This window comes from Sphaerodactylus townsendi, linkage group LG03 (genome assembly GCF_021028975.2).
Source record: "Sphaerodactylus townsendi isolate TG3544 linkage group LG03, MPM_Stown_v2.3, whole genome shotgun sequence".
NCBI lineage: Eukaryota > Metazoa > Chordata > Lepidosauria > Squamata > Sphaerodactylidae > Sphaerodactylus > Sphaerodactylus townsendi.
This window is the reverse complement of record NC_059427.1, coordinates 97,108,896-97,133,427: the sequence shown is the minus strand read 5'-3', so window position 1 is coordinate 97,133,427 and position 24,532 is coordinate 97,108,896. Positions and strand designations below refer to the sequence as shown.

The 24,532-nt window shown below is 41.9% G+C and overlaps 1 protein-coding gene across 5 annotated transcripts in view; it reads left to right on the top strand.

The window, feature by feature from the left end:
* ERGIC1 (endoplasmic reticulum-golgi intermediate compartment 1) overlaps positions 1-24,532 on the top strand; it is a 110,608-nt gene that overhangs the window by 66,524 nt on the left and 19,552 nt on the right. For all 5 annotated transcript variants that reach the window (XM_048491577.1, XM_048491576.1, XM_048491579.1 and 2 more), the window contains 4 exons: positions 2,071-2,165; positions 4,762-4,886; positions 16,125-16,229; positions 24,321-24,381. In XM_048491577.1, coding sequence (XP_048347534.1) covers positions 2,071-2,165; positions 4,762-4,886; positions 16,125-16,229; positions 24,321-24,381 — 386 coding nt within the window. The remainder of the gene's footprint in view (positions 1-2,070; positions 2,166-4,761; positions 4,887-16,124; positions 16,230-24,320; positions 24,382-24,532) is intronic.

The following is a 24,532-nucleotide window of genomic DNA, read 5'->3' as shown; positions in this document are numbered from 1 at the left end:
ATATCCCATGAAGCCTCTATTAAAGGGGGCTAGATTTTTTTCTCTCCAGGCAGTTGGCAACAGTACTGTGTACTTGTAGGAATGAGCTATCGCCCAGTTGAGAAAGTCTGGCATTCAGAATCTGGGCAAGGATGAGGTCAACTCTACTGCCTGCCTTCTTATATGTGTTACATTGTAGACATTATTTTTTAAACAGCCTCAAAACAAGAGTAGTGTAATACCTTTTGTTAAGATCTACCTTTCCCCCCATTTTCTTCAAATGTTTTATCATCACACTTTGGTAATATAAAAGGTGTTGTTTTACTTTCATTTTTGAGTGTGGTCGTTTTTTGTAGACCAATCAGCTACCCACAGTATTTGCTACAGAGTGTGGTATGTTCCGAGCATCTCTTAGTACATAACTAGATAGAACTGGAGATCTGTTTCAAGAAACTTAAAGTAGTCATGGGAGGTGTGTTGGGGCATGATGCTAGGTTGGAATGGCTTAATTCTTTCCCCATTTTCCTTATGAAAACCTTCCTGAGCAGGTATGTTTTCTGGACTTTTTTTCTTACTGGGGATAATAGAAGTTGTGGGGGGGGGAGTGATTTGTCTCAGGAAAAGGCACAGCAGTCAAAAAAATGATTGTGCCTTCAGTCATGGTGGATTTGTCATTCAAGATCACAGGCAGTATTTCCTGAAGTATGAAGTAGACCTTGAAAAGTAGGGAGAATTGCCAGCAAACATCTCGGGTTCTTCCTGGTTTCTGTCAGTGAGTGATGATTGGGTCAGGAGGCAAAGTGTCCCCACAACAGCTCCAGTCAGTACTGTAATCCTTGTGTCAATAACTATATTTTTAGATGAATGTTTTTGTTTCCCAGGGCTCTGCCTCCATTGGGCACCTATCCATTTTAAAACAGGATCCATATTCCTTTGTGTTACGATGAATTACAGTTAAAGAGAAAGCTTTTCCCAGGAGTAAAGATGATGTGTTAGTAAAGATGAGAGAGGCTGAGAGGAGCCTTCTGGGGAAAAAGTTATAGTTGTCATGAGGCGAGAATGAAGGGAGAGGCAGCAGTCAGCAGGAGTGAAATGGGGAAGAAAGTGCTGGAGAGGAGGTGTTGCCAGGAGGAGTGTGATGGGAACTGAGCTCTGTCGCTTAGATCTTGACTCACAGGGGTTGTATATCTTGTGACTTGATAAGCCTGGAGGTTAGTTTTCTATGTGAGAGAGGAGATTCCTGCTCATCATTAGCCTCTTCAGTGCCAACTATTTGCGTTTTAGGAAGTGATCATGAATTCTTCCTCCATCAGCTTTTAAGCTTGGGTGTCCTACAAACTGTCCTCTTCCATCTGTAAAGGCAGCTGATGGGAAATCTTAAAAAACTGATTCTGAAACGGGGACAGAGAAAGTCATGCCTGGCTGTGCTTACCATGGAACAATGTGAAGGAGATGTTTCAGGCAGCAGATGCTGGAAGAGACATTATCTTTTTTTCTCTACCAAACTCTAGCTGACATTAAAGTGACCTTGGGAAAGAGTGAAATGTTAACTGTTTGATTCAAGTGTGAACATAAACAAGGCTTAGATCCAGCGAAACATTTCGGGCCCTCTTCCCTTCCAAATTGCTCCCCAAAATGCTGCAGCGATCAAGCTCCAAAAGCAGAAGTGTTTAGTTGAATCCAAGCCATAGATTGGCATTGCTGTCATTAAGTTAATCTTATTTCAGTGTACTGGCCACTCTTATTTTTTAACTGAGATTATTTTTCTTTTGTTTGATTTCTAAAATATCTAAGTTTACTTGGAGAATTAAAGAAGCTACAGGACAAGGTATTTGTGCTACACTGCTGTCATGTATTCAAGCCTCACAGTTAGCAAAAAAGCCTTTAAGTCACCACTATATCTATAATTCTGTGTGATGTGCCTTTTTTTGGTGAGTCTGTTAGTGTCATTTTTTAAAGCATGGCACGATTTTAGAAGCTTGTGTGAGTAGCTCAGTTCCCCTTTTCTTCCCTGTCCTGCTTCACGTAGGTACGAGAGTTTTGTAGATTCCTTTGCAAATGAAACTTGCTATTTTCCTCTCCCCCCTGCAGCGTTAACGAGCTCTATGTGGATGACCCGGACAAAGACAGTGGTGGCAAAATAGAAGTGACTTTGAACATCAGCTTGCCAAATCTGCACTGTGAATGTGAGTACTTTGTCTTCGGCCTGGATTTGCAATAGAGGTTGAGTAACCACTGTGTTCTTGAGTTGGGTTCATATTTCACATTCAGATTACTATGAGTAATTATCATTCCTTCCTAATAAAAAAAGAATGTTCAGGTTATTCTAGGGCTTGTTCATAAAAGAAGGAATGCTCTGTTTCTGCGGCACAGCCATCTAGACAAATGATGTGTTAGGTGCCATACTAACCACAGAAGTGATGTAGTCCTTGAGACACTGGACAGGTGCAGCTCATTTCATGAGGACGTGTTCAGTCCTGCACTGACTATTTAGTTTGAGTAATTGGGAGACTGCTTTGATCAATAGTCCAGTGATCTTTTCTTAGTTGGTGAATGGGAAGACTAACATCTATTTTTATACCTGTGTTTCTGTGGGTGGCAGCAGCTAATAGGAAGTTTTCACATCCACATGTTCAGTATGTCGGGAGTCCCCAACCTTTTTGAGGCTGTGGGCACATTTAGAATTCTGACACAGCTTTGTGGGCGTAGCAGCAAAATGGCTGCCACAAATTGGCTACCTCAGGAGACTGAGCCAGCCACGAAATGATTTCCACAGCTTGCCTTCAGTAACACAGTGCAGATCCTTGATCTGTAATGGCAGTTGCTGCCAAAGCAACATTTAAAAAGTCTGCACAGCCAATCAAATTGCCAGTAGTCCGTCAGGAGGCTTGCTGGCCAAAAGCCCTATTAATCCCAGCCACTTCCTAAAAACACTTGGCGGACACCAGAAAATGTGCTGGAAGGGCCTGGTGCCCATGGTCACCATGTTGGGAATCCTTACTGTATGTGAACTTGGCATGAGCTTGTTGTCATTTGTCTTTCTGCTGTTGTTGGGTAACCAATCAGGTCTTTCACCATCGTGACAGTATTGGTGTAACCAACAGAGTCCATACAAAAGTATCTTCATGAAAGCAGAAAGATCTTTTAATATATGACTTGATGAAACATGATCCTTGAGAGAACTAAACAGCAAAAGAACAGTAAGACATGAAGAGAACTTTGGCCCACCTTTTTCAGATACTGTTGGATACTTTCTCACACAAGGCTAGGCCAGTCTGGGAATAGGGCCAAGCAAGAGATAACACAAACTGCAGACAGTAAAAACAGGTGTCAGGAGAAAACCGTCAAATTCCAATCTCCCATTTACAATTGGTGGATTCATTTTGCTGCCCCTTGTCTTTCCTAGGCAAGACCGGCGAAGAGACAATTTGATGGCTACTACATTATCTTTACAAACACAAACCTTCTGATATGACAGAAAGAGTCAGAGCAAATGTGAGGGGTGGTTCCAAAGGCTCTGCCCACTCATGCAGCAGAATGAAGTGGGGATTTAGTGGGCTCTCAGGCAGTAGAATGGACTACAGACTTCTGGTGTGAGAATGACATTCCTGATTGTCCCTCTTCTGTAAGGTGAATATTAGCATAGTGGGGAACAGACTTGGATAGAATCTCTTGTTGCTGATATACTAGGGTTCTTGTTCATATGCAGTGAGATGGTATTCCTTATGTCAACTGGGCACAGCCCCGTGGAGGTCAGATTTTTAACCTTTTTCTCTGTCGGTCTGGCTATATGTAAACATGACCAGGCTGGAAGTGGTGCAGCGCCGACATCCACAGGGTAGGATATGCCATCACATTTTACTGATGTTTAGAAGAGAGCCGGAGGTGACAGCCAAGTGGAGGAGAGGGAGATGGGAGGAACAAGCATGATAAACGTCTGCAGCCACCCACTGATATTTACATGGGAGGGTCTTTTCCTCATACTGAAGGCATGACCATCCAGCAGCTAAGATCAAGATTTTGCAACTTCATAGTGAGATTCATTATGCATCTCATCAGAGGATTCCTGTCCTCTTCTGGACCTGTAAAGGCAAAAGTGAACATTCAAGTGAATGTGATAGGATTAATCCAGCTCGCCCAAGGGCCCAGAGAGAGACAGGGCTAGCTCACGTTCTGAGATATCAAATCCCATCTGCAGGTTAAAAGTGGTACAGGCCATTCTATCATGTCAGGGTTCTGCCACCTTATTTTAGTACATATCTTGATGGAGGTCATCTAACTCCCACTCTATGCCCTACCAATTTGCTTACTTTGGAACACAGATTTTATCCTCTAAAAGGGGTACCTTTTCTCAGGATTTTTCCTGACAAGAGTGTGCCCCTATATTCTATTTGCTTTTACTGGGTAACAATTTTTTTTTCAGAAGGCCACGTGTTGCTATCTTGATTGTCCCTTGCTTGGCCTTCACTGTTACTGGTCTGAGGTTTGCAGAAAGCGGCTTGATACCCATATGATAGTGACAATTCTATAAATAGCTACAGTAGAATTCACTAGAATATTTAAAGTCAGTGAGTCTTCACCAGTGTAAGGTGCCAGCACATCTCCTAATAGAGGCCATATAAATAAACAGATGCAAGAGGAGAGAAACTTTTTGAACATCTAAGAGAATTTATTAGATGGCAAGCAAATCTCCAGTAAGAATTGTGCACACTTCCTCATGCTGAGTTATTCTTAACACATTGTTTCTTTTCCTCCTTATCTCTATGACCTCTAAACATGAAGTGATTGGACTGGATATTCAAGATGAAATGGGAAGACATGAAGTTGGTCATATTGACAACTCAATGAAAATTCCTCTGAATAATGGGGATGGATGCCGGTTTGAGGGCCATTTCAGCATCAATAAGGCAAGTTACGATTGATTTACAGTCATTGACCAGCAAGATACAAAAGGGTTAAAATTACAAAAATACAGATTAAAGCAAATAATAAAATACAGATAAAAAGCATAAGAAAATTCTGGATATGAGCACAAAATAATAGAGACAGTATCCATCTAATAATAACAAGAAGAAACTAACTGCCACAACCGGTAGAGCTCTGTCAAACCTTCCTGATTTTGCTAGAGATGCAAGCAAACTTGGCAACAGAATACGTTAGATGTTTATTTGTATCTGATAGCAATATTTTGATCTTTTCTTTCTTTGCCAAAGAGAAGTTTGCTTGGTCATAGGGAAGAAGCATCCTATGTATCTCATAATAATATGGACATTCAAGTAGAATATATTCTGTATTTTCAACGCCTCCTGTTTGATGACTGCAAATTCTGCCCTCAATTGGTACCTTGTTATAAATCCCAGCGGTAAACGCAGGTGAAAGCGCATTATAGTGCAGTTGGCTGAAGGCTCTACGATGGTTAGCATTAGACAGAGAAGTGAGGTAAGGCATTATTGAGAGTTTATTAAGAGTCATTTTACTGAAGATTGGATTTTTACATTTATTGAGGTCATGGTGCCTCTCGACCTCTATAATTCTGAGTTTAATAAGATCCCTAGCTCTGTCGTAATTGATACTTGAGATTAGTTGTTGGGAGAGTCCATAGTATGATAGTTTCTATAGTACTGTTCTAAGCCATGGGGAAATAAATGTATCAAACAAGACATATCTAGCATGGCCTCTCTGGCAATAGCACAATCTAAGCCAATATAATATAGAGAGTATCTATAATTTTGCCTGCACTGATATCAGTCCAGTCTCTATATGCAGTGCAGCATTCGAGGATAAGGCAAGTTGGAATATCTATGTCACGGCAGGCATTGACATGAAACTACTATGCGCTATCAAATATCACTTCAGAACAACACTTCTTGCTCCTGAGTGTAATATTGCTGTGAGAGGAGGAAGAATGAAATAACTGGGCACATAGTAAGCGCAGAAGAAGAAAGTAAGGAGGGGGAAAATCCATTTTAAGGAGAACATGATATAGTGTTGAGTCTAGCACTTCACTGTATAAACATGTGTGCGTTGGCTGTTTTTTCCTAGGATATCAACAACAGCTGTTCCATGAAGGTTTCATTCTAAAAAATCAATATTTCATTAAGGAGCTGTTAACTTTTTCCTGCAGTGTTCCATGCAGCGTTGATGTAATCATGGCAAGACTTATTATGTTTGCAAACACCAGCTTGTTATTTCAAGGTAGCAAGTTGGAACAGCTATCCACAAGTAAATTTTAAAATATGAATGGGCACACCAGCCTGAGTATGAAGTGGAAAACTGTACCTTGTAATTTTGCTGCTGTTAAGGTCCTCTGTTCTGTGTATTTGAAGTAATAAGCTGGTGTGCCTGTCAGGCAAAAAGTGACACAAAAGACACAAACTGAAACAAAATTGTTTGCTCACAATGAATTATATAGGAGCCATTTCCCCATGATGCTACCCAATGTGGTTGGTGATATTGGTGTGAATACCACAACCACATGGGTGAGGTAAGTTATGTGGACCTTTCAACCACCTAACTGACACTCTGCCTCCTGACTACACAACAGTCAAGTGGGAAGAACCCATAAAATTGGCCCTGCCTGTGTGATTGTGGCATTCTCACATATGCCACATGGAGGTAGCACTATATACTGGTGCTTCCTATAAAAATTGGTTGTATGTGGGTTGGTTGTATGTGTGAGTGTGAAGGGGGTCTGAGGAAATATGAAACGGAGTGCTACTGTGGACATTGTATCAGAATCCCATTAAATGTTGTTTTGTTTTGTTGGGGAACATGCTCTCTGAGGTGCCAGAATTGGGTGCGCACTCTTATATATTTACTAATAGTCATGTGAATACCTAATGGACTGCAATGTGGGGAATGTAGTTAAAATAGCAACAAAAGCCCAACTGTTTGAGTTGTTTATATCAGTGATAATAAATACAGATGTCATGGAACAATTCCCCTTACATAGAATTCCCAGGAGATCTCATATCAAGGCACTGAGTTGAATCCGGTGCAAGAATTCTGCAAGAGGAAAGACGGAACAGCTTCACCCTCTTTTCCCTCCAACCCACATGGCTGTTACTCCACAGGGGTTGTTTGACCCCAGGAATAAACTTTCCTAGGACTGCTTGTGGGAGGGAGGAGAAAGCTTGAAAGATGGGTGATCCTCAGTGCCTTCTGCTGATGGATCATGAGATCCAGCCACAGTTCAGACCCAGATCTGCATAGCTTCAGCAACTTTTCTGTGTGTAGCACTTTTCAGATCATATCTTGTGGCCTGAAGGAGGACTGTTGCCTGTTTAAATAAACCTTTGTTGATGGACTGATATAAATGGATTAAAGCTTCATAAATCTGCATAGGCATGCAGTGGTAATGTTGATATAAAAATATTTTCATTACTAGCAGGGCCTGGCCACACATTGCTGTGGCTTATTGTGGTGAAATGAGAAAGGAATAGTAGCAGCAAATCAATTGCAGAGGCCAGCAGTACGTGCTCATGCAAACACACAGTCTGATACTGTGCGATGTCATTGATGTGTGTGCCCGCATTCCTGGGGGGGGGGGGATGGAAAGGCACCCCTCCCACACATCTAGGCTGGCTGGTCATGATCCTTTACTTGGGAGTAAGTTTGGTTGGTGGCAATGGGTGTCGCTTCTGAGGAAACCCTCTGAGGGGCACGAAGCAGCCATTCAAAGTATGTCACGGTTGCTGTACCAAGCTTACTCCTGAGTAATGTGTGCCTGGTTTTCTTAACTGTAACTGCAGTATTCAGGGAATCTAGGGTGCCTGGCCCCTCCCTCCCGTCCCTTGCATGTCGTCCCTCACTCTCTCCCCTCTCTCACTTCTTTCCCTTGCATGCCTTCCCCTCCATCCCTTTCCTCTCCCTCCCTCTCTTCCCTTGCATGCCACACCTCCCTCCCTCCCTCTCCCTCCCTATCCTCTCCCTCGTGTGTATGTGTGTGTATGTGTTTCACTTCCACTCGAGTTACTGCCTATGTACTGTTTTCACTGCTCATATCTGGCCATCTGAGTGAACATTCTAAGCTGCACAAACATTCTAAGGGTGAAAATTACACACAGTCAGCTGCATGTCCTTCACCAGGGAGCACCAGGAAAAAGGCATTTTACCTAGGCCAGGTATGAAATTTCAGGTATGTGAACATCTAAAAACACTCTCGCCTGGCTGACTATAGTGGCTGGGAATTTTCAGAGGAATTGGCCCAGCAGTTACTGAGTTAAACTACCATGAACAAAAACACTGTTAGCTTTTTATATGTATAGATTGCTGGGCAGATGTATGAATGGGTTGCAGCTGATGCCATCTGAAAAGTGGGGGGAGGCCTATAGAAAGATGGCACTTGCTACCGGCAGTTTCAGTTACAATAGGAATAAACGTTTTAAAGAAATAGATTATGTATTTCTCACATATTATCAGGAATGTCTTTCTGGTGAATCCAAAGGTTTGCCCCAGGATGTGGTGATGGGTACAATTTTGAAAGGCTTCAAGAGGTCATGTTCATGGAGGATACTGTAATAGAATTGCCAGAATTGGCTACTATGGCTGCTAGAACTGGCTACTACGGATACTAGTCAAGATGGATACTAGTCACGTTGCCTACCTGTTCTTTCCAGTATTAGAGAAGCATGCTGTTATATTAGTTGCTGTGGAACACAGGCGGGATAATGTTGCTGCAGTCGTCTTGTTTGTGGAGTTCCTAGAGGCACCTGATTGGCCACTATATGAACAACCTGCTGGGCTTGTTGGGCTTTGGTCTGATCCAGCACGGCTTTTCTTACGTCCTTATGTAATCAGTTACATCAACCTGTTCATCCTGTGAATGTTAGAAAGGGAATTGAGCAAAGAGGGTTTGGTTTTTTTCAGGAGCGAGCATCCTAATGGAAAAAGGAAGTAACGTTGCACTGACGTGTGGTGGTGTGTGGAAACCTGGAGGGCGGGTGAACAAGAAATATGAAAGCTTTTTAGAGTTCTTTGTGACTTCCTTTTTCTTTTGGTGACTTCCTGATGAGTGCCACATGTCTATGTTTTGCTGTCTTCTCTCCTCCCAAATCACTGCACCTCTAGTTAGTCACTGTGGAATAAAGGAGGATAACCATATCCACACTGTCCTTCCTTCTATTCTAAGGGTTGCTCAGCCATCAAGGAATGACTTGGAGTTGAAGATGAGAGTCTTCATGCTTCATCAGGAGAGAGGCCAAGTTCCTCTCCCATCAGCAGTGAAAAACCAGGCCTTGGGGGAGCCCACTTTAAGGACTGGGTGTGCCTGGCACTGGATAATCTGACTGTAATATGGTTTATGACTCGACAGGGTGGGGAAGTAGGAGTATGTGGCCTGCTGCTGGCATTACAAGGATAGAGCCTTAATTTATGCCTCATCTTACACCACAGGCTACACAATTTTTCTGCTTCCTCCTCCTCCAAATTCATTTGAAAGCTTTTCTAAAAATAATCATCATGATCCTTTCTTGCCCTTGCTGCAGCATTAAAAATAACTAGAGGTCTCTTACTGTTTTGTTCCATAAAGAATGATGGCCTTTTCCCTTCTCAGCTGCTTTTTATATCACCTAGCATAGTTTGTGACTAATAGCTAAAGTGGGGACAAACATACTGGTCAGTTTCTTCTTTATTCTTGAGATGCAAGAGGTTCACCAGAAACACCCTTGAGGGACTATTTCCTCTACTGCTTATTTTGAAAGGTGTCTGTTTTCAGTCCTATCCTGTGTAAAAGATACTCTTCCAAGCATTACTTATTTCTTTCCATATTCTTTATGACTTCAGGGTCTTTAAGTATTAACTCCTTTAGTTCACTTGCATTACAGCTAACTATGTTTATTTACACACAGTGTTGTGATGCTTGGAGTTGATTGTTTCATAATAAAGAGGCTCCTGCTTGCTTACTTCCCCTGTAGTGTTGGAGGAATGTTGACTTTGGTGCTAGGAGCAGTTGGGGTAGGTGGTTATAAGTGGGTCTACCTTCTCTCAGGATTGCCGCCCTGTATGAGCCTGTGACGTCATTCTGGCCCCTCAGTAGCTTTGCATACCAGATGACAAACGGCTTGCTGACTTCTCCAGCAAGCTTTCTCCCAGGCCTCCAAAAAAAAAAAGTAATCTCCTCTGTAGGAGTTTCCTCCTGCAGACAAAATAAAGCAAGACAACAAAGCTCCCGGCTACAAAATGATGAGAGAGTCAAATAGCCTTTTTGTTCAGGAACCAAGGAAGTCTCCTCAGGTAATCAAGAGGGACTGGATAATAGTTTTAAGAAGCCAAACCTCCGAGTATGTTTTCAGCGAAAGATTCCTCAGCCTCATTGTCCTTCTCACTTATCTGATCTCCTTAGCCCACAGCTGGTGTTTGTTATTAGCCATTGCCATTAATCACCCTCAGGTGTTTTTATTCTAGGAAATAACCTTCTCTCCTCCAGGCAGTGCCCCAACTGGTAGTGCTCGAGGCTACTATACAACTCCTACATATACCCCCCCCTTCAAGTGGCAAAATTTCCAGAGTCCTTCCCAGCATTGCATCTGCTCAAGAAAGAGGGCTGTGTAATTTAATGACTGAAGCACTTCCTTACAAACAGATCCATGCAACCACCATTTTTGGTATGAATTGTTTCATTCTTAAGAGGGAACCATACCCTTGGTAAAGCCATTTTTGCCTTTAAGACTGAAATTAACTGGACCAGGAGCATGTGACTTGCAAGGTTCTACGTGAGATAAAGGATTGCATTAAGTGATGAACAAGCCAAACAGTGGTAAATTTGCCTTCGCCTAATCATAATGCACGACATGGTAGTTTGGAATGCCAGCTGACAGTCAGTCTTTGCTGTCAAGCCAGACTGGGAGCACTAATCCTAGAGAAGATGTAGAAAAGGAAGTTGGTGTTACTATGAAGTTCATTTTGTTAAATAGGTAGGAATACAGCAGAAAAGGACTTCCTCCTGCAAAGCAAGTAGAACCAATTGAACCTTTCTCTTTTATTGAAGAGGAGACCCTCCCAATCCTGGATACTTGCTGTTATCAATTATTCTGGGCTGGGCTGTCATCGATATAAAGAAGACTCTTTGCTCTGTCTTGTGCTTCTGGCTGATCCCAAGCAAGCTATAAAAACCCTGAACCTGTGCCTTAAGGTAGATTGGAATGAATAAGAACATAAGAACATAAGAACTAGCCTGCTGGATCAGACCAGAGTCCATCTAGTCCAGCATTCTGCTACTCGCAGTGGCCCACCAGGTGCCTTTGGGAGCTCACATGCAGGATGTGAAAGCAATGGCCTTCTGCTGCTGCTGCTGCTGCTCCTGAGCACCTGGTCTTCTAAGGCATTTGCAATCTGAGATCAAGGAGGATCAAGATTGGTAGCCATAGATTGACTTCTCCTCCATAAATCTGTCCAAGCCCTTTTTAAAGCTATCCAGGTTAGTGGCCATCACCACCTCCTGTGGCAGCATATTCCAAACACCAATCACACGTTGCGTGAAGAAGTGTTTCCTTTTTATTAGTCCTAATTCTTCCCCAGCATTTTTCAATGAATGCCCCTGGTTCTAGTATTGTGAGAAAAGAAAAATTTCTCTCTGTCAGCATTTTACCTACCCCATACATAATTTTATAGACTTCAATCATATCCCCCCCCTCAGACGTCTCCTCTCCAAACTAAAGAGTCCCAAGCAGCTGCAACCGCTCCTCATAAGGAAGGTGCTCCAATCCTTCAATCATCCTCGTTGCCCTTCTCTGCACTTTTTCTATCTCTTGATATCCTTTTTTTGAGATGTAGCTGACCAGAACTAGACACAGTACTCCAAAGTGCGGATTCGCACCACTGCTTTATATAAGGGCATGACAATGCTTTGCAGTTTTATTATCAACTCCTTTCCTATTAATTATCCCCAGCATAGAGTTTGCCTTTTTCACAGCTGCCATGCATTGAGTTGACATTCCCATGGAACTTCTATCAACTAAGGCAGCCTAAATCCCTTTCCTGGTCTGTGACTGATAGTACTGACCCCTGTAAGCGTGTATGTGAAGTTTGGATTTTTGCCCCTATGTGCATCACTTTACATTTTAGCTTCCACATTGAACTGCATTTGCCATTTCTTAGCCCACTCACCTAATTTATCCAAGGTCCACTTGGAGCTCTTAAGCAATCCTTGTGGTTCTTACCACCCTACATAATTTGGTATCATCTGCAAACTTAGCCACCACACTACCCACCCCTACTTCCAGGTCATTTTATGAATAAGTTGAGAGCACTGGTCCCAAAACAAGATCCTTGAGGGACACCACTCCTTACATCTCTCCATTGTGAGAACTTCCCATTTATACCCACCCTTTGTTTCCTGTTCCTCAACCAGTTTTGAGATCCATGGGAGGACTTCCCCTCTTATTCCTTCATTGCTGAGTTTTCTCAACAGTCTCTGGTGAGGAACTTTGTCAAAAGCCTTTTGGAAATCCAAGTAGACAATGTCCACTGGTTCCCCTTTATCCACATGTCTGTTTACACCCTCAAAGAACTCTAGCAAGTAAGTTTGTAAAGACAGGACTTGCCTCTACAAAAGCCATGCTGACTCTTCCTCAGCATGGTCTTGCTTTTCTACATGTTTAATAATTTTATCTTTAATGATAGATTCTACTAATTTACCAGGAACAGATGTCAAACTGACTGGCCTGTAATTTCCTGGGTCCCCCCTAGACCCTTTCTTAAAGATTGGTGTGACATTGGCCATCTTCCAGTCTTCTGGGATGGAGCCTGATTTCAGGGATAAGTTGCATATTAATGTGAGAACATCAGCAATTTCATGCTTGAGCTCTTTAAGAACTCTTGGATGAATGCAATCTGGGCCAGGGGATTTGGTAGCATTTAGTTTATCAATGGCTGCCAGAACTTCTTCCTTGTCTACCACTATCTTCTCTAGTTCCTCGGATTCACCTCCTAAGAAGCTTGGTTCAGGTGCAGGAATTTTCCTCACCTCCTCTTGGGTGAAGACAGATGCAAAGAATTCATTCAGCTTCTCTGCAATCTCCCTCCAGAATGAGAGGTGATAAATTGAATCTACTAATGAGTAGAAGCAGAGATGCTACTGATGAGCAGAAGATCTGACCAGGGACTTAAGATTGTACCTGGATGGGATTACATGTCCCTTTAAGATTCGTAGTTTGTGGGTTTTTTGATCTAGGCTTATTGCTGGATAACAAGGTGGCAGCTATGGCCAGGAGTGCCTTTTACAAGTTTCAACTGGTTAACTTGTTCCGATTTGTGAATGACACTTTTACGATCTGGAGCCATGGCAAGGAAGAACTGCTGAATTTTCTGGACCACCTTAATAGCATCCACCCAAACATCCAATTTACCATGGAAACTGAAAAAGAAAGAAAACTGCCTTTTATAGATGTCTTGGTCTTTCGCAAACCCAACCATCAATTGGGCCACACAGTATACAGAAAACCAATATACACAGACCGGCATCTACATAAAAACTCCAACCATCATCCATAATAGAAAAGGAGCATAATCAAAACTCTGACAGATCATGCAAAATGAATTTGTGAACCTCACCTCCTCCCTGATGAAATCAATCATCTAGACTGGGCTCTGCAGGCTAATGGCTACTCCACAACAGAAATCAGAAGAGCTTTAAGACCAAGAGAAACCCAGAGGAGAAACAGCCCCCCACAGGAAAAATATTTCTACCATACATCAAGGGAATCACTGATCAAATAGGGAAACTGATGAGGAAACATAACCTACAAAAAATCTTCAAACCTACCAGAAAAATACAGCAGATGTTATGTTTAGCAAAGGACAAGAGAGACCCCTCACTTCTGCAGGAGTCTATCGCATACCCTGCAGCTGTGGAAAGGTCTACATTGGAACTACAAAACGCAGCATTCAGACTCGTATTAAGAAGCACGAAAGACACTGTCGGCTTAATCATCCTGAAAAATCTGCAGTAGCAGAATATGCTCTAAACAAGGCCCAAGAGATAGATCCTTGTCCTAACCAGCTAGGGGCTTTCCTTATAACTCCACCCCTGGAACTTCATGTGACTCCTCCCTAAGTGGGACTACTAGATTTCTTATCTACTCAACAGAAATAAACTTTTACGGTTAAACCAACTTCCATTTTCCATTTAAATGTAGGAAAACAAACAATAAACTAGATCAGCTTCTCATTAGATCTTCATTGTGTTAACTGTGAACGACAGTGCTAGTTACAGAATGTGACTGCTACAGTTGTAAATCTAAGCCTTCCCTCACCCCAGTGTGTACACCCCAGTCAGTCCTACTTCTTAATTGTCTTGGCTTTCTATCACTGGTAATAATTTGAAAGTTCAGCGCCCCCCCCCCAATACTTTTTGTATCTCATTTTCATATGTCCTTAGTGTTAGTCATCATCTAAGTGTCTGTGTTGTTCTTTAATAAAGAGTTTAGTTAGCTTCAATTAAACTGTTGAGCCTTTGAGGGGGGGGCCTTCCCACTTTCCTCCTCTTCTATCCTTAGAAATGGAAGTGGGAGCATCCTTCCAGGTTCTAGTGTCAGCACACATTGGTGCTGGCAAGAGTGCTTAGTTAAAGCACTAGCTGTCTTGGGGGCATGCTGGATCTGGAGCAAGATGCAGTTTGGATCCAGAGGATCCCATCTTTTTCTGCTGGATTTCTTGCTACTAAGCAAACCTCTGGTTATACTGGAGTAGTCTTAACATTCTATACTTGACCTGATAGGATTAAGGAAGAAAAATCTGTTCATTGTGCAGAACTAATCACTTTAGTCAAAAGAGCATTATTACAATTACCTATATGAAGGAAGAACTTAATTTGGAAGTAATCTAGTCGGTATTCTCCAGATTTCATTGCAGTCTTTATTCCATCTTTTCACAGAACAACAGCCATAATCATTCCCCCTGGTTCTTCCCAGACACTAAGGGGGCCTTCCCCCCCTCCCCCCAGACTTGTCTACTTACTTTAGTGTCTGAAGTTATTCTGTTAAACTGCAGCGTGATACAGTTCTGGTTGTCACAGGATCTCCGCATGAATTCTGATTCCACTTTGATCTCATAAGATATCACATCCAAGCTTACCCATTCAACAATATCATAGCAACTGGAGCCTTTTTGTGAAATTTTGAACTATATACAAATAATCGTATTTGGGGAAGTTCTATCACAAACAATGGAATCTGATTAGATTTTTGTTTTAATCATTTGTCATTTGTTTCAGCTGGACAAATCTCATGGTACGGACCATGATATCCCCCCTCCCAGTAGTAATGGGTCATGGTAAACCTCTCAGTCCTCCAGACTGAAGGACTATATCACAGATTCCACCTGGCACAAGGTAGATGAAGGAAAAACTGACCTATGCCAACTTGCAGCTGCTTCAGCCCAGGACAAGTTGACCATGTGCATTCACAGCCACAGGCTCAATTTTGCCTTATGAGCAAGAGGAAGCATGCCAAGAGCTTTTTTCCTGCTGTTGTGTCATAGATTCTTGAAATAAGGGTGTCTTAGTGATTGACTGCATGGATTGGAGGAATCCATGATGGCAATATTACAGGCTTGGTGTACACAGTTGCAGAAATGATGTTGGCATAGTGTTTGTTTGCAACATACACTGAGCTTCTGGGACAACTTAGTATGTTTTTAGTTTAGCAGTATAAAGCTGATCCAGGAGCTCAGAACAATGCCCATACAGATGTTGTCTGTCTGGTGGGGGATATTCTTGAATCAGCAGCCCCACTCCTGGCATAGTGCAGCCATCTGTAGTGCAATCATTCAAGGCTTTTGTGCAGTGAAGGGTACTTGAGAGGTGTGTGGGACTGTGGTAGGGATACAGCAGTCAGCTCATAAAGATAGCACATTGTATTTGGAAGTGGAAGCAAGAATGATTGAAATCTTTTGATCTGTGACAGTGCTGTAAAACAAGAGAACAGCAAAAGGGGTCATTGACAGTGTAAATGAATCAGTCTTACTGCTGCTTTCCCAAGACACATCAGAAGTGTTTTCAGTCCTTTGTTTTAATGTGGCATTACTTAATACTAAATGTAGGAGGCCAGATTATGGCAATCCTCAACCTTGGTGTTACATGTCTTGTATGAGGTCAGTCAATGTTGATAACTTAATGCAGTTAATGTTGAACTACTGTTTGTTTTTAGGTTCCAGGTAATTTTCATGTATCAACACACAGCGCCACTGCACAACCACAGAATCCTGATATGACACATATCATCCACAAGCTCTCCTTTGGTGACAAGCTTCAGGTGAGTCCATACCAAGAGATCCGGCTCTCAAGAGAAGGAGAGAGAACTTGTATGTGCCGAATTCTAAACTTCAGTGTGGCCTGAACTGGGGTTTTGTATTGTAGATTGTTTGAAGCTTGGGGCCTTCTTATCCCATTGACTTAGTTCCAGTGGGGAACTAATGATGTATTTGTGTATCTGGTCAGGAGGGATTCAGAGGCCAGTCCACAGATGGGCAGGGAAATCGTTCATAGATTGTTCTGCTAACTGGCTAGCCTATTGTGTATAGTCAGAACTGCCAGACGTTGGGGGCATTCCAGCTGCTCTTCCCCTGGATGTGACATATGTCTCCGTTCTGATTCTTCCTGCCAGCTGGCAGCATCCTGGGGATTTAGTGACACAGGCTAACAGTTCCATTTTAGGTAGATAAAGAAAGAATATTTGGGAGGGGTGAGTGGCCTGCCATTATAGTGGGCAGCAACAGGCATGAGAAGCTAACAAGCTATTCTTAAATTGCTTCTCTACGAATAAATTGTTGTTATGAATAAAAGTACATAAAATATTCAAACCTCAATTGCTATTAAAAAAAACTTTTCACCAATCTAAGCATGTTCATGCTTCTTCATACGTACTTATCAGGTATTTAGATTAACTTGTATCATACCTCAATATGCATACTTCTCATTCTGCCAAGAATGTAAAAAGAGTTTGCAGGATTACCCCTTTAACCAGTCAGAGGCCTGGTTTCTTTCTAACCAATAAAATAATGTTTTCAGTAATAGCTCTCTGAATTCACTCTTGATTGATACATTAAAAACACTTAAAAAAACTCTGAAGCATTGATAAAATCTTGCAAAGTTTTGCTGAGTAGTTGGGGTACTAATGAAAGCTTCCCCTTTCTTGAGAAGAGTAGCTGCTATAAGTTGCATTATTTTCCAAGTATGTGGAAGCCTCATTGATTTTTGTAAGGCAGACCTTACCTGCCTTTCTGTGTGTGATGTGCTCCTGTTTGGCATGATTGTGTACAAGTGGGAAGAGAAATATACTTTATCCCTCTTACAAATGAGATGGTGTAGGGCACTTTTACTGGGCACTAACACGGCGGCTGGCTGTGTCAGCTGTGCATCCACCCTTTCAGTCCCTGCTTGAGCTTGCCTAGCAGTACTGGTGACGCCAGCTTAGTGAGCGTGGATCGTTGTATTTTGGTGCCTTGGGAGCGTGGTCCCATTCAAATAAAACAACAGTTCTTGGCAGAAGAGGAGAATTTCAGTCCAAAATAGGGTGAGGTGGTATAGCCAATTCATTATTCCCCAAATCTAGATATTTGCAGCTGAGGCAATTTGGATAAGAGCAATTCAGCTGTTGTGTTGGCATGCATTAGTACTCAAAGGTGAAATGTAAGCATGTTAAATAACAATAACAAGACATGGTTTTCTAGTCCTTCTCTATCCTTGCTCCTGCTTAAGGGACAAGCAGCAGAAGGCTTCCTTTAGGTCAGAATGGGCTGAGGAAAGACTGCTTGTGTATGATGAAGTTCTGACGTGACGTGACATAACTCCCAGTTTCTCCAGAGGAATGACTCACTACACTCCACCTCTTGCAACCTACTTTATGAGCTTACTTCATTAAGTTGCAGTAATATTTTCCCACCTACCGCACCACATGTAGCAACCATGGCTTTAACCATAGTGGCTTTGCAACCTTTGAGTCCTCATCATAGGCACACACCACTCTAAACCCTTTCTACGGTAATAGTAACTACATTGGTTTCCAGTCCTCTCTTCAATTTTGCTTGCCCTTCTTTTTATTAGCACTAAAACAATGGGTTTTACTGCCTCTAAGAAATTGGATCAACATACTGGATTAAATGTTCATGGGGACTGCAGCACTTGGTGGGTAGAACATGCAAGGTCAGGTAAATTACCTTGAGGTAAACTACCCTGTACCTTTCTTCTTTTTGACAAAGGGGATTCCTTAGGCAAGAAACAGGATCCAGTTGGGAGGAAACATAATGGTATATTTTTCTCCATTGAAACAGATGGGTAATGAAAAAAATGAATGCAACAATTAAATGAAAATTAATAACACTTAGAAATGGGGGGGAAACCCCTAAATACACTGACTAAATACACTGTGAAGGAAACAATCTATTTTCTTTCTGCCCCTTCACCCGAACCTGCTTTATTTTCTTTTACAATGCAAACGTGCAGGTGCAAACATCCCATTTTCCTGCGTTTTGATTGGCTGTTCCATCACCCCAGTCCCTCTTCCATCCGCACCAACCCTCTGCTAAGGGAACACTTCCAATTGGTGGAGAATCTGCAGCAATCCCGAGAACCCAAGTAGGACCTCCCCCTTCCATTTCTACAGTGTGGAAAAAAAGTTTCGGGCTTTGAAACCACAGTATGCAAACATGAAGCATGCAACCCTTCCTCCCCACCTTTAATGTTGTGATGTACAAAATAATAAAATCTGTCCCCAAAAGGAGCAAAGCAATATGTCCCATCCACATCCCCAGGTGTGCATCTCCTTAGCTACGTGCTCTGAGCACCCAAAAAATAAAAAGAATCGTTGCTGTACATATTTGGGTGAAATGGCGCTCACAGTCACTGCCAAGGGGAGAAAGCGGGCTTGGGGGACGTTTCTGAAATGATGGGCCATCACACTGGTCGGCAGCTCAGCAGAAACAAAACTGACATGACATAAGGCGGGAGAATGGGTGGCGGGGTGGGAAAAATAAAGCGGTTGGGTGCCCGTGCCATTCCCTTGGTAGCAGTTTCAACCCAGGATTTTAAACAAAGATTGCGATGTTGGAGTTGTTTAAAAACAAACAAACAGGTTGAGGGAAATATAACGGGTCAATCCTGCTTTGAGGAAGGGTCTCATTTGAAGTTCTTCCCAAATCCAGGATATTTCCCTTTGTCAACCTGTTACATTTCTACTGTGCGGAATCCACCTTAGAGATGGTTTACAAAAAGGGAAATGAGGTAGGTGAATAGTTGCCCATAATCCAAGTGCAAGCCATGGACAGATTAATACTAATGCACTAAATCACGCAGGATGCCTCCGTTCATATTTATTAGTTACTGTGAGACCTTGTGTATGCTAATTCCAAATAATACAACAGCCAGTGTTTGGACTACAGAAATTTTATGGATTATTAATCAATGCATCAATGGTCACTACTATAAATTACATATTTTCAGTTATGTAAACGAGTTTCTTATACTGACTGTTCATTGATCTCCCTGAATTTGGATGTAGTTTGACTTTTTAATTAATAAAAGGTTGCTGACCTCTGTTTGAACTTAAACCTAGGATCTTCCCACTCATCCTGGGATGATTCTAGTTGAAATTTAATTTCATTTATTCACTGTCTGTGGAGCCCAAAATGGGTAGTTTACATTACCAATATATAGTATTATCCCTTTGAAAAGCAAGTTAAATGCAGTAAACTAAAACTGCTAAAACAGTGCAAAATCTCATCACAACATGAGTAGTATTATTCAAACATTTTTTAAAATCAAATGTGGTTTCATCTGCTTTTTTTAAGCATTTCAGGAGTGAATGCATAGTATTCATTATGACATTATGTAATTCCTGGGACACACCTCTGAAACAGATGGTTACCTGAACTCACCCTTTCAAAATTGGTTTCAGAGAACACCTGCTGCTTGCATGCATTCGTGATATGAACAATATTGGAGTGCCATCTCCTGCACCACACCTGCTAATCACAGTACCAATTTCTTTGGTCATTTCACCTCTTTAGTAGATTACAACATGGCACTGGGGTATTAGTGTGTCTCAGGCTATTGGCGTGTGGGAGCCATTAATCTTGTCTTCAGTTTAGGTAATTGCTGGTGGTTAAGCTGGAAGCCTAAATACCTATAAAGCATGAATGTCTCTCCCACTGGTGTGTGTCTGGACTGTGCCAAATGAATATTGAAGGAAAGCTCAGAGGAGGAGGAGGAGGAAGAGGAAGAAGAAGATGATGATGATGAAGAAGAAGAGTTGGATTTATATCTCCTGTAGGAGACTCAAAGGGGCTTACAAACTCCTTTCCCTTCCTACCTCACAACAAGCACCCGGTGGGGCTGAGAGAGCTCTGTAGAGCTGTGACTAGCCCAAGGTCACTCAGCCGCCATGTGTTGAAGTGTACAGGCTAATCTGAATTCATTAGGCTTAATATCTTTTCTGAGACCTAGAATTGAGAAAACAGATAATTTAAGTAATGTAAGAACTCAAAGTTGTCTTAAAGCTGTCCTGAAGGAACCCTATTCAGTTTTTTTCTATACTCTGTCCTCAAAACATGAGGACTGTACAGACTTGAATATGAGCTTGCATAAATAGTGTTACCCTATGATAGGCACCATCTTTGTGAGGAGATGAAGCATAGATTCCATCTTCTGAGTGCAAGAAGAGACATCCATAGCCTGAAGAGCAAAGCTGAGCTGAGCAGTGTTATAAAAATTCTACATCTCAATAAGCTATTCTGATTGCGTATCTGTGAATGAAGGTCTGTCATGCATAGAGCTGAAGTCATTCATCTGCATAATTCTTCATCTAATCCTGTGCCACTTGGTACTTAGAAAAGCCTCTTTGGAGGCTAGTAATTTGAATGGCACCATAGAAGACCCCAGAGTGTAATCCTTTTGTCACACTTGAGTCATTTCCCCCACCCCCACCCTTTTTTGTATAATTGCACAAGACTTGTGTGAGATACAAGAAAGTTTGATTGTTAGTGGAATGAGTCCCGTCAACTGAGATAAAGATAGTAATTTGTGGATTGTAATTTTTTTTAAAAATTAATCCTGTTGAAGTTCTGTGGTGATGTTTTACATTTAGAACTTTGTGTTAATTTTGATTATGTTGCTAGTTTGATCCTGAGGAGTGGGGAAGATAAAAAATGAATCTACTTGCATCATCTTGTATTTGTGAGGGGGCTGAGGGGTTGCAGTGTAGTATTATTTTGTATGTAAAAATCAAAATAAATGCATACACTGGTTGGGAGGAAAATTAACATGTTCCCATTGTGAATGTTTTCCTCAAAATATCATTCTGTGAGATTTTGTTCTTTTTCATAGATTAAGTCCAGTAGCATCTTTAAGACAAACACATATTTTTGCCAGTTATTTTCTTTTCTGCTTTTTTCCTTTCTGCTTTTTTTTAGCTAGGTAGACTTTGTTGGTGCCTTTATTCTTAATCAGGCATTCCTTGCTCAGTTCACTGTCCTTCTTTAAGAAGTTTGAGCTCTGTACTTTTCATCTTTTGCACAAATGTGTTGATCTCTACATCAGCATTCCAGTAGCTGCTTCAAAATCGGCCTTTGGAACAGTAGGCCGCTCTGATATGGAACAAGTCTGTGGTTCCCTCCGAGGCTTCCTTCCAGAGCCAGAGTGCATTTCATCCTTCACTGACATCCATTAAATGCCACAGAGAAATAAGCACTGGAGATAGCTTGAGGAAGGAAGCAGCAGCAATTGGTTATGGACAGTCAGTCCTCTGAGTTAATTCTGTTATTGGTACAGAGTTCTGTGATGACACAGCCATTGGATTGGATTACTTTTCATTATCTCCAACAGCCATATCTCGGGATCCAGTTATTTCAGGTCCTGGAATTTTTAGTCCTACAACTGTTCCTGTTTGGGATTTTTTTTTTTAAATCAGCATTTGTCTCCACCTTGGGGATGGAGAAGAAATCAACAATATGAGAAAGAGGATTGGTACAGTTTGGGCCAACTTGAAAACTGGGGAAGATGAGTAATCCAGATAATTTGAACTGAAAATGTGGAAGTAAATGGACTGGGCAATTCTGTATATTGGAGGACGGTGACTGGGACACCCTTTTGGTCCTGATTGAGTTAAGAAGTCATATAATTGGAACTACCACTCCTTTTCTTCTTTATGATATGCAGTAGGAATCCTGGTATGTTTGTTGCCTGTTCTTGAGCCTTCTTTTGTGAGTGACTACAGCCACAACTTTGCTGCCCCCCTTCAGATACTTTACTTGCCTTCATGCTGCAGACACCTTCACTGGTCATGCTATATTTTTGGTGCACATTCAGATGACTTGTGTACCAGTATCCTCATTTTTGTGGCTCATCCATTGGCGCTATTGCTGTTAGATCTGGGGTCTTTGATATAGTTTACTTTTTAGCTGTGGAAAGCCCACCATTATATGTGGTAGTTCGATACCCTCCTACTGCCTAGGACATGAGGGGAGAGTTGGAGGCCTGCTATCAGAGGATGGGACACACGCACCCTCTTGATTCTTTGAACATACAGATCTTTTTGACAAGATCCAACCCAGTTCCTTTTCTCAGCTTTGCAGGCTTCATTTTACACACAAAGTTTTTGAAAGTTGATAGATATCTTCTCCTTTTTAGAGAAGGGGCAAAATTCACATTCATCAGTCTGCAGGATGTTTATTTTCATGTGAGTGTAGGGCCTCAGCAGACGTTCCTCTGTTTCACTATTAGTCCTAGTTGTTTTCAAGATCCAGTGCTCCTATTTGATGTTGAAGTATCCTAATATTTCTTATGTTCTTTTGGTGGTCTTGCCCCTTTTGGATTAGTTGACTCTGATCTCAATACACCACTGTCTGTGGACATTTATGGTATGAATTGATCTAAGTCTTTTGATTCCCCCTCCCCCAGTTGATGAGAGAAGTGCTTTTAAATTTCAGAAATCCTTCTGTGTGAAATTCCTTTGGCATTTTGTACTTTCCATCTGCTTTTCTTTTAGAACTGTGTTTCTAGTAGCTATGGCATCTGTCCATGGTGTGCATTGTCTTATATGATCCTCCATTTCTCCAATTTCATTATGATAAGGTATTTCGTGACCTCAGCTCAGCTTTCTCCCTAAGCAATCTCTACATTTCAGTTGAGTCAGGATATGCTATATTTTCAACATCTGAATGATAAACCTTATACTCTCTGGATGTAAGATAAAAATGTCTGCTGATTTTCCATTTCAGTCTTTTTGAGATAACCTAGAAAAATTCCAACCTGTTCGTAGATGATAGAAGCTCATGCAGGGATCATGAGGTCACATCCTGTTACCATCATTTCCCCTAACTTGCTAGCCAGCCACTTCCCCGGGCTGTTTATGCCAATTCTTCTAGAGCAGTGACTAAATCTTCTAAGAGGCCTGGTCCCAGAGTTCTGGAGACGTGCGTGCCCCATGGTTGATTACTTCCACATGAAGCTCTTGATGTCTTAGTCAGGTCTAACGATGTGTTTGAACAGGCTTTTCTTTGATTCTTGCTCTCTGGATCCAGGGAGATCTGCTTGTTAATTACTCATGTACAAGAATGCTCAGAGATTATGAAGAAGAAGAAAAGACAAGTTCTTGCCAGGACTTGGTGTTTTTTGTGTGGTCATAATTACCGTAAAGTTGCACAGACCAAACTCATTTTCAGCTGCTAGAACTCTGTAGGTCAAACTAGACAAGATTCTGAATGTTCAAGGGGTCGGCCTTAGTTAGGGAGGGGGGGAATCTTTGCAGGAAGGTGAGTTTTATCTTCCATCCTTACAGAGTTTTGCCTGTTGAAGTTGACAGCCTTAGAAGGGGGGGGGGATTGGTGTCCGTATCTTGCTCTTCCAGGAATAATAACATTGTAGTGGGCTGGCTTTTACAGGTGAAATGATATAGGACTGGAAAGATTAAAACCTCTCTTCCCTCCCTGAATAATCACAACTGCAATTACATTTAAAAATGTGGGGAGGATCTAGTTACATATCTCTTGACCTGTTGTCTTGTGTGATCCAGTATTATTCTGAGGGTATGCATGTGGCAGCCTGAAGAAATAGAGTAGGAAGATGCTCAGTCCTCCCCTTGGGCATGTGCAGACAGTGAAATGCTTCCTTCAGGGCATGAATACCTCTCAGGGGGCTATATTTCTGTTCCAGTTTTGTGGTTTTCAGACGCTGCTTCTGTGTAGGCATAGGACCCAAGTATGTGACTTCACAGATGAAGAACTCCAGCAAGCAACCTATCTTCCTGTCCCCTCTTCCTTCTTGAAATGTTAAGCCCTTTGCTGTTCATGATAGGTTACCTGTGGATCATGAAAGCGTAGATTTAACACAGATCTGTTTCCTTTCCTTTCAGGTCCAGAATATCCATGGAGCATTCAATGCTTTAGAGGGTGCAGACAAGCTCAGCTCAAACCGTACGTATTCTCAGGGTATTAGGACCTTTTCTGGTGTGAAACAAGAAGTGAGTCTGGTGGAAGCTACCCAGGCTTAATTTGAATCACAACATAGTATTCCAACCAAATATTAGTGAACCTTTAGTTCAAGCTAGCACTGTTTCTCTAAAGC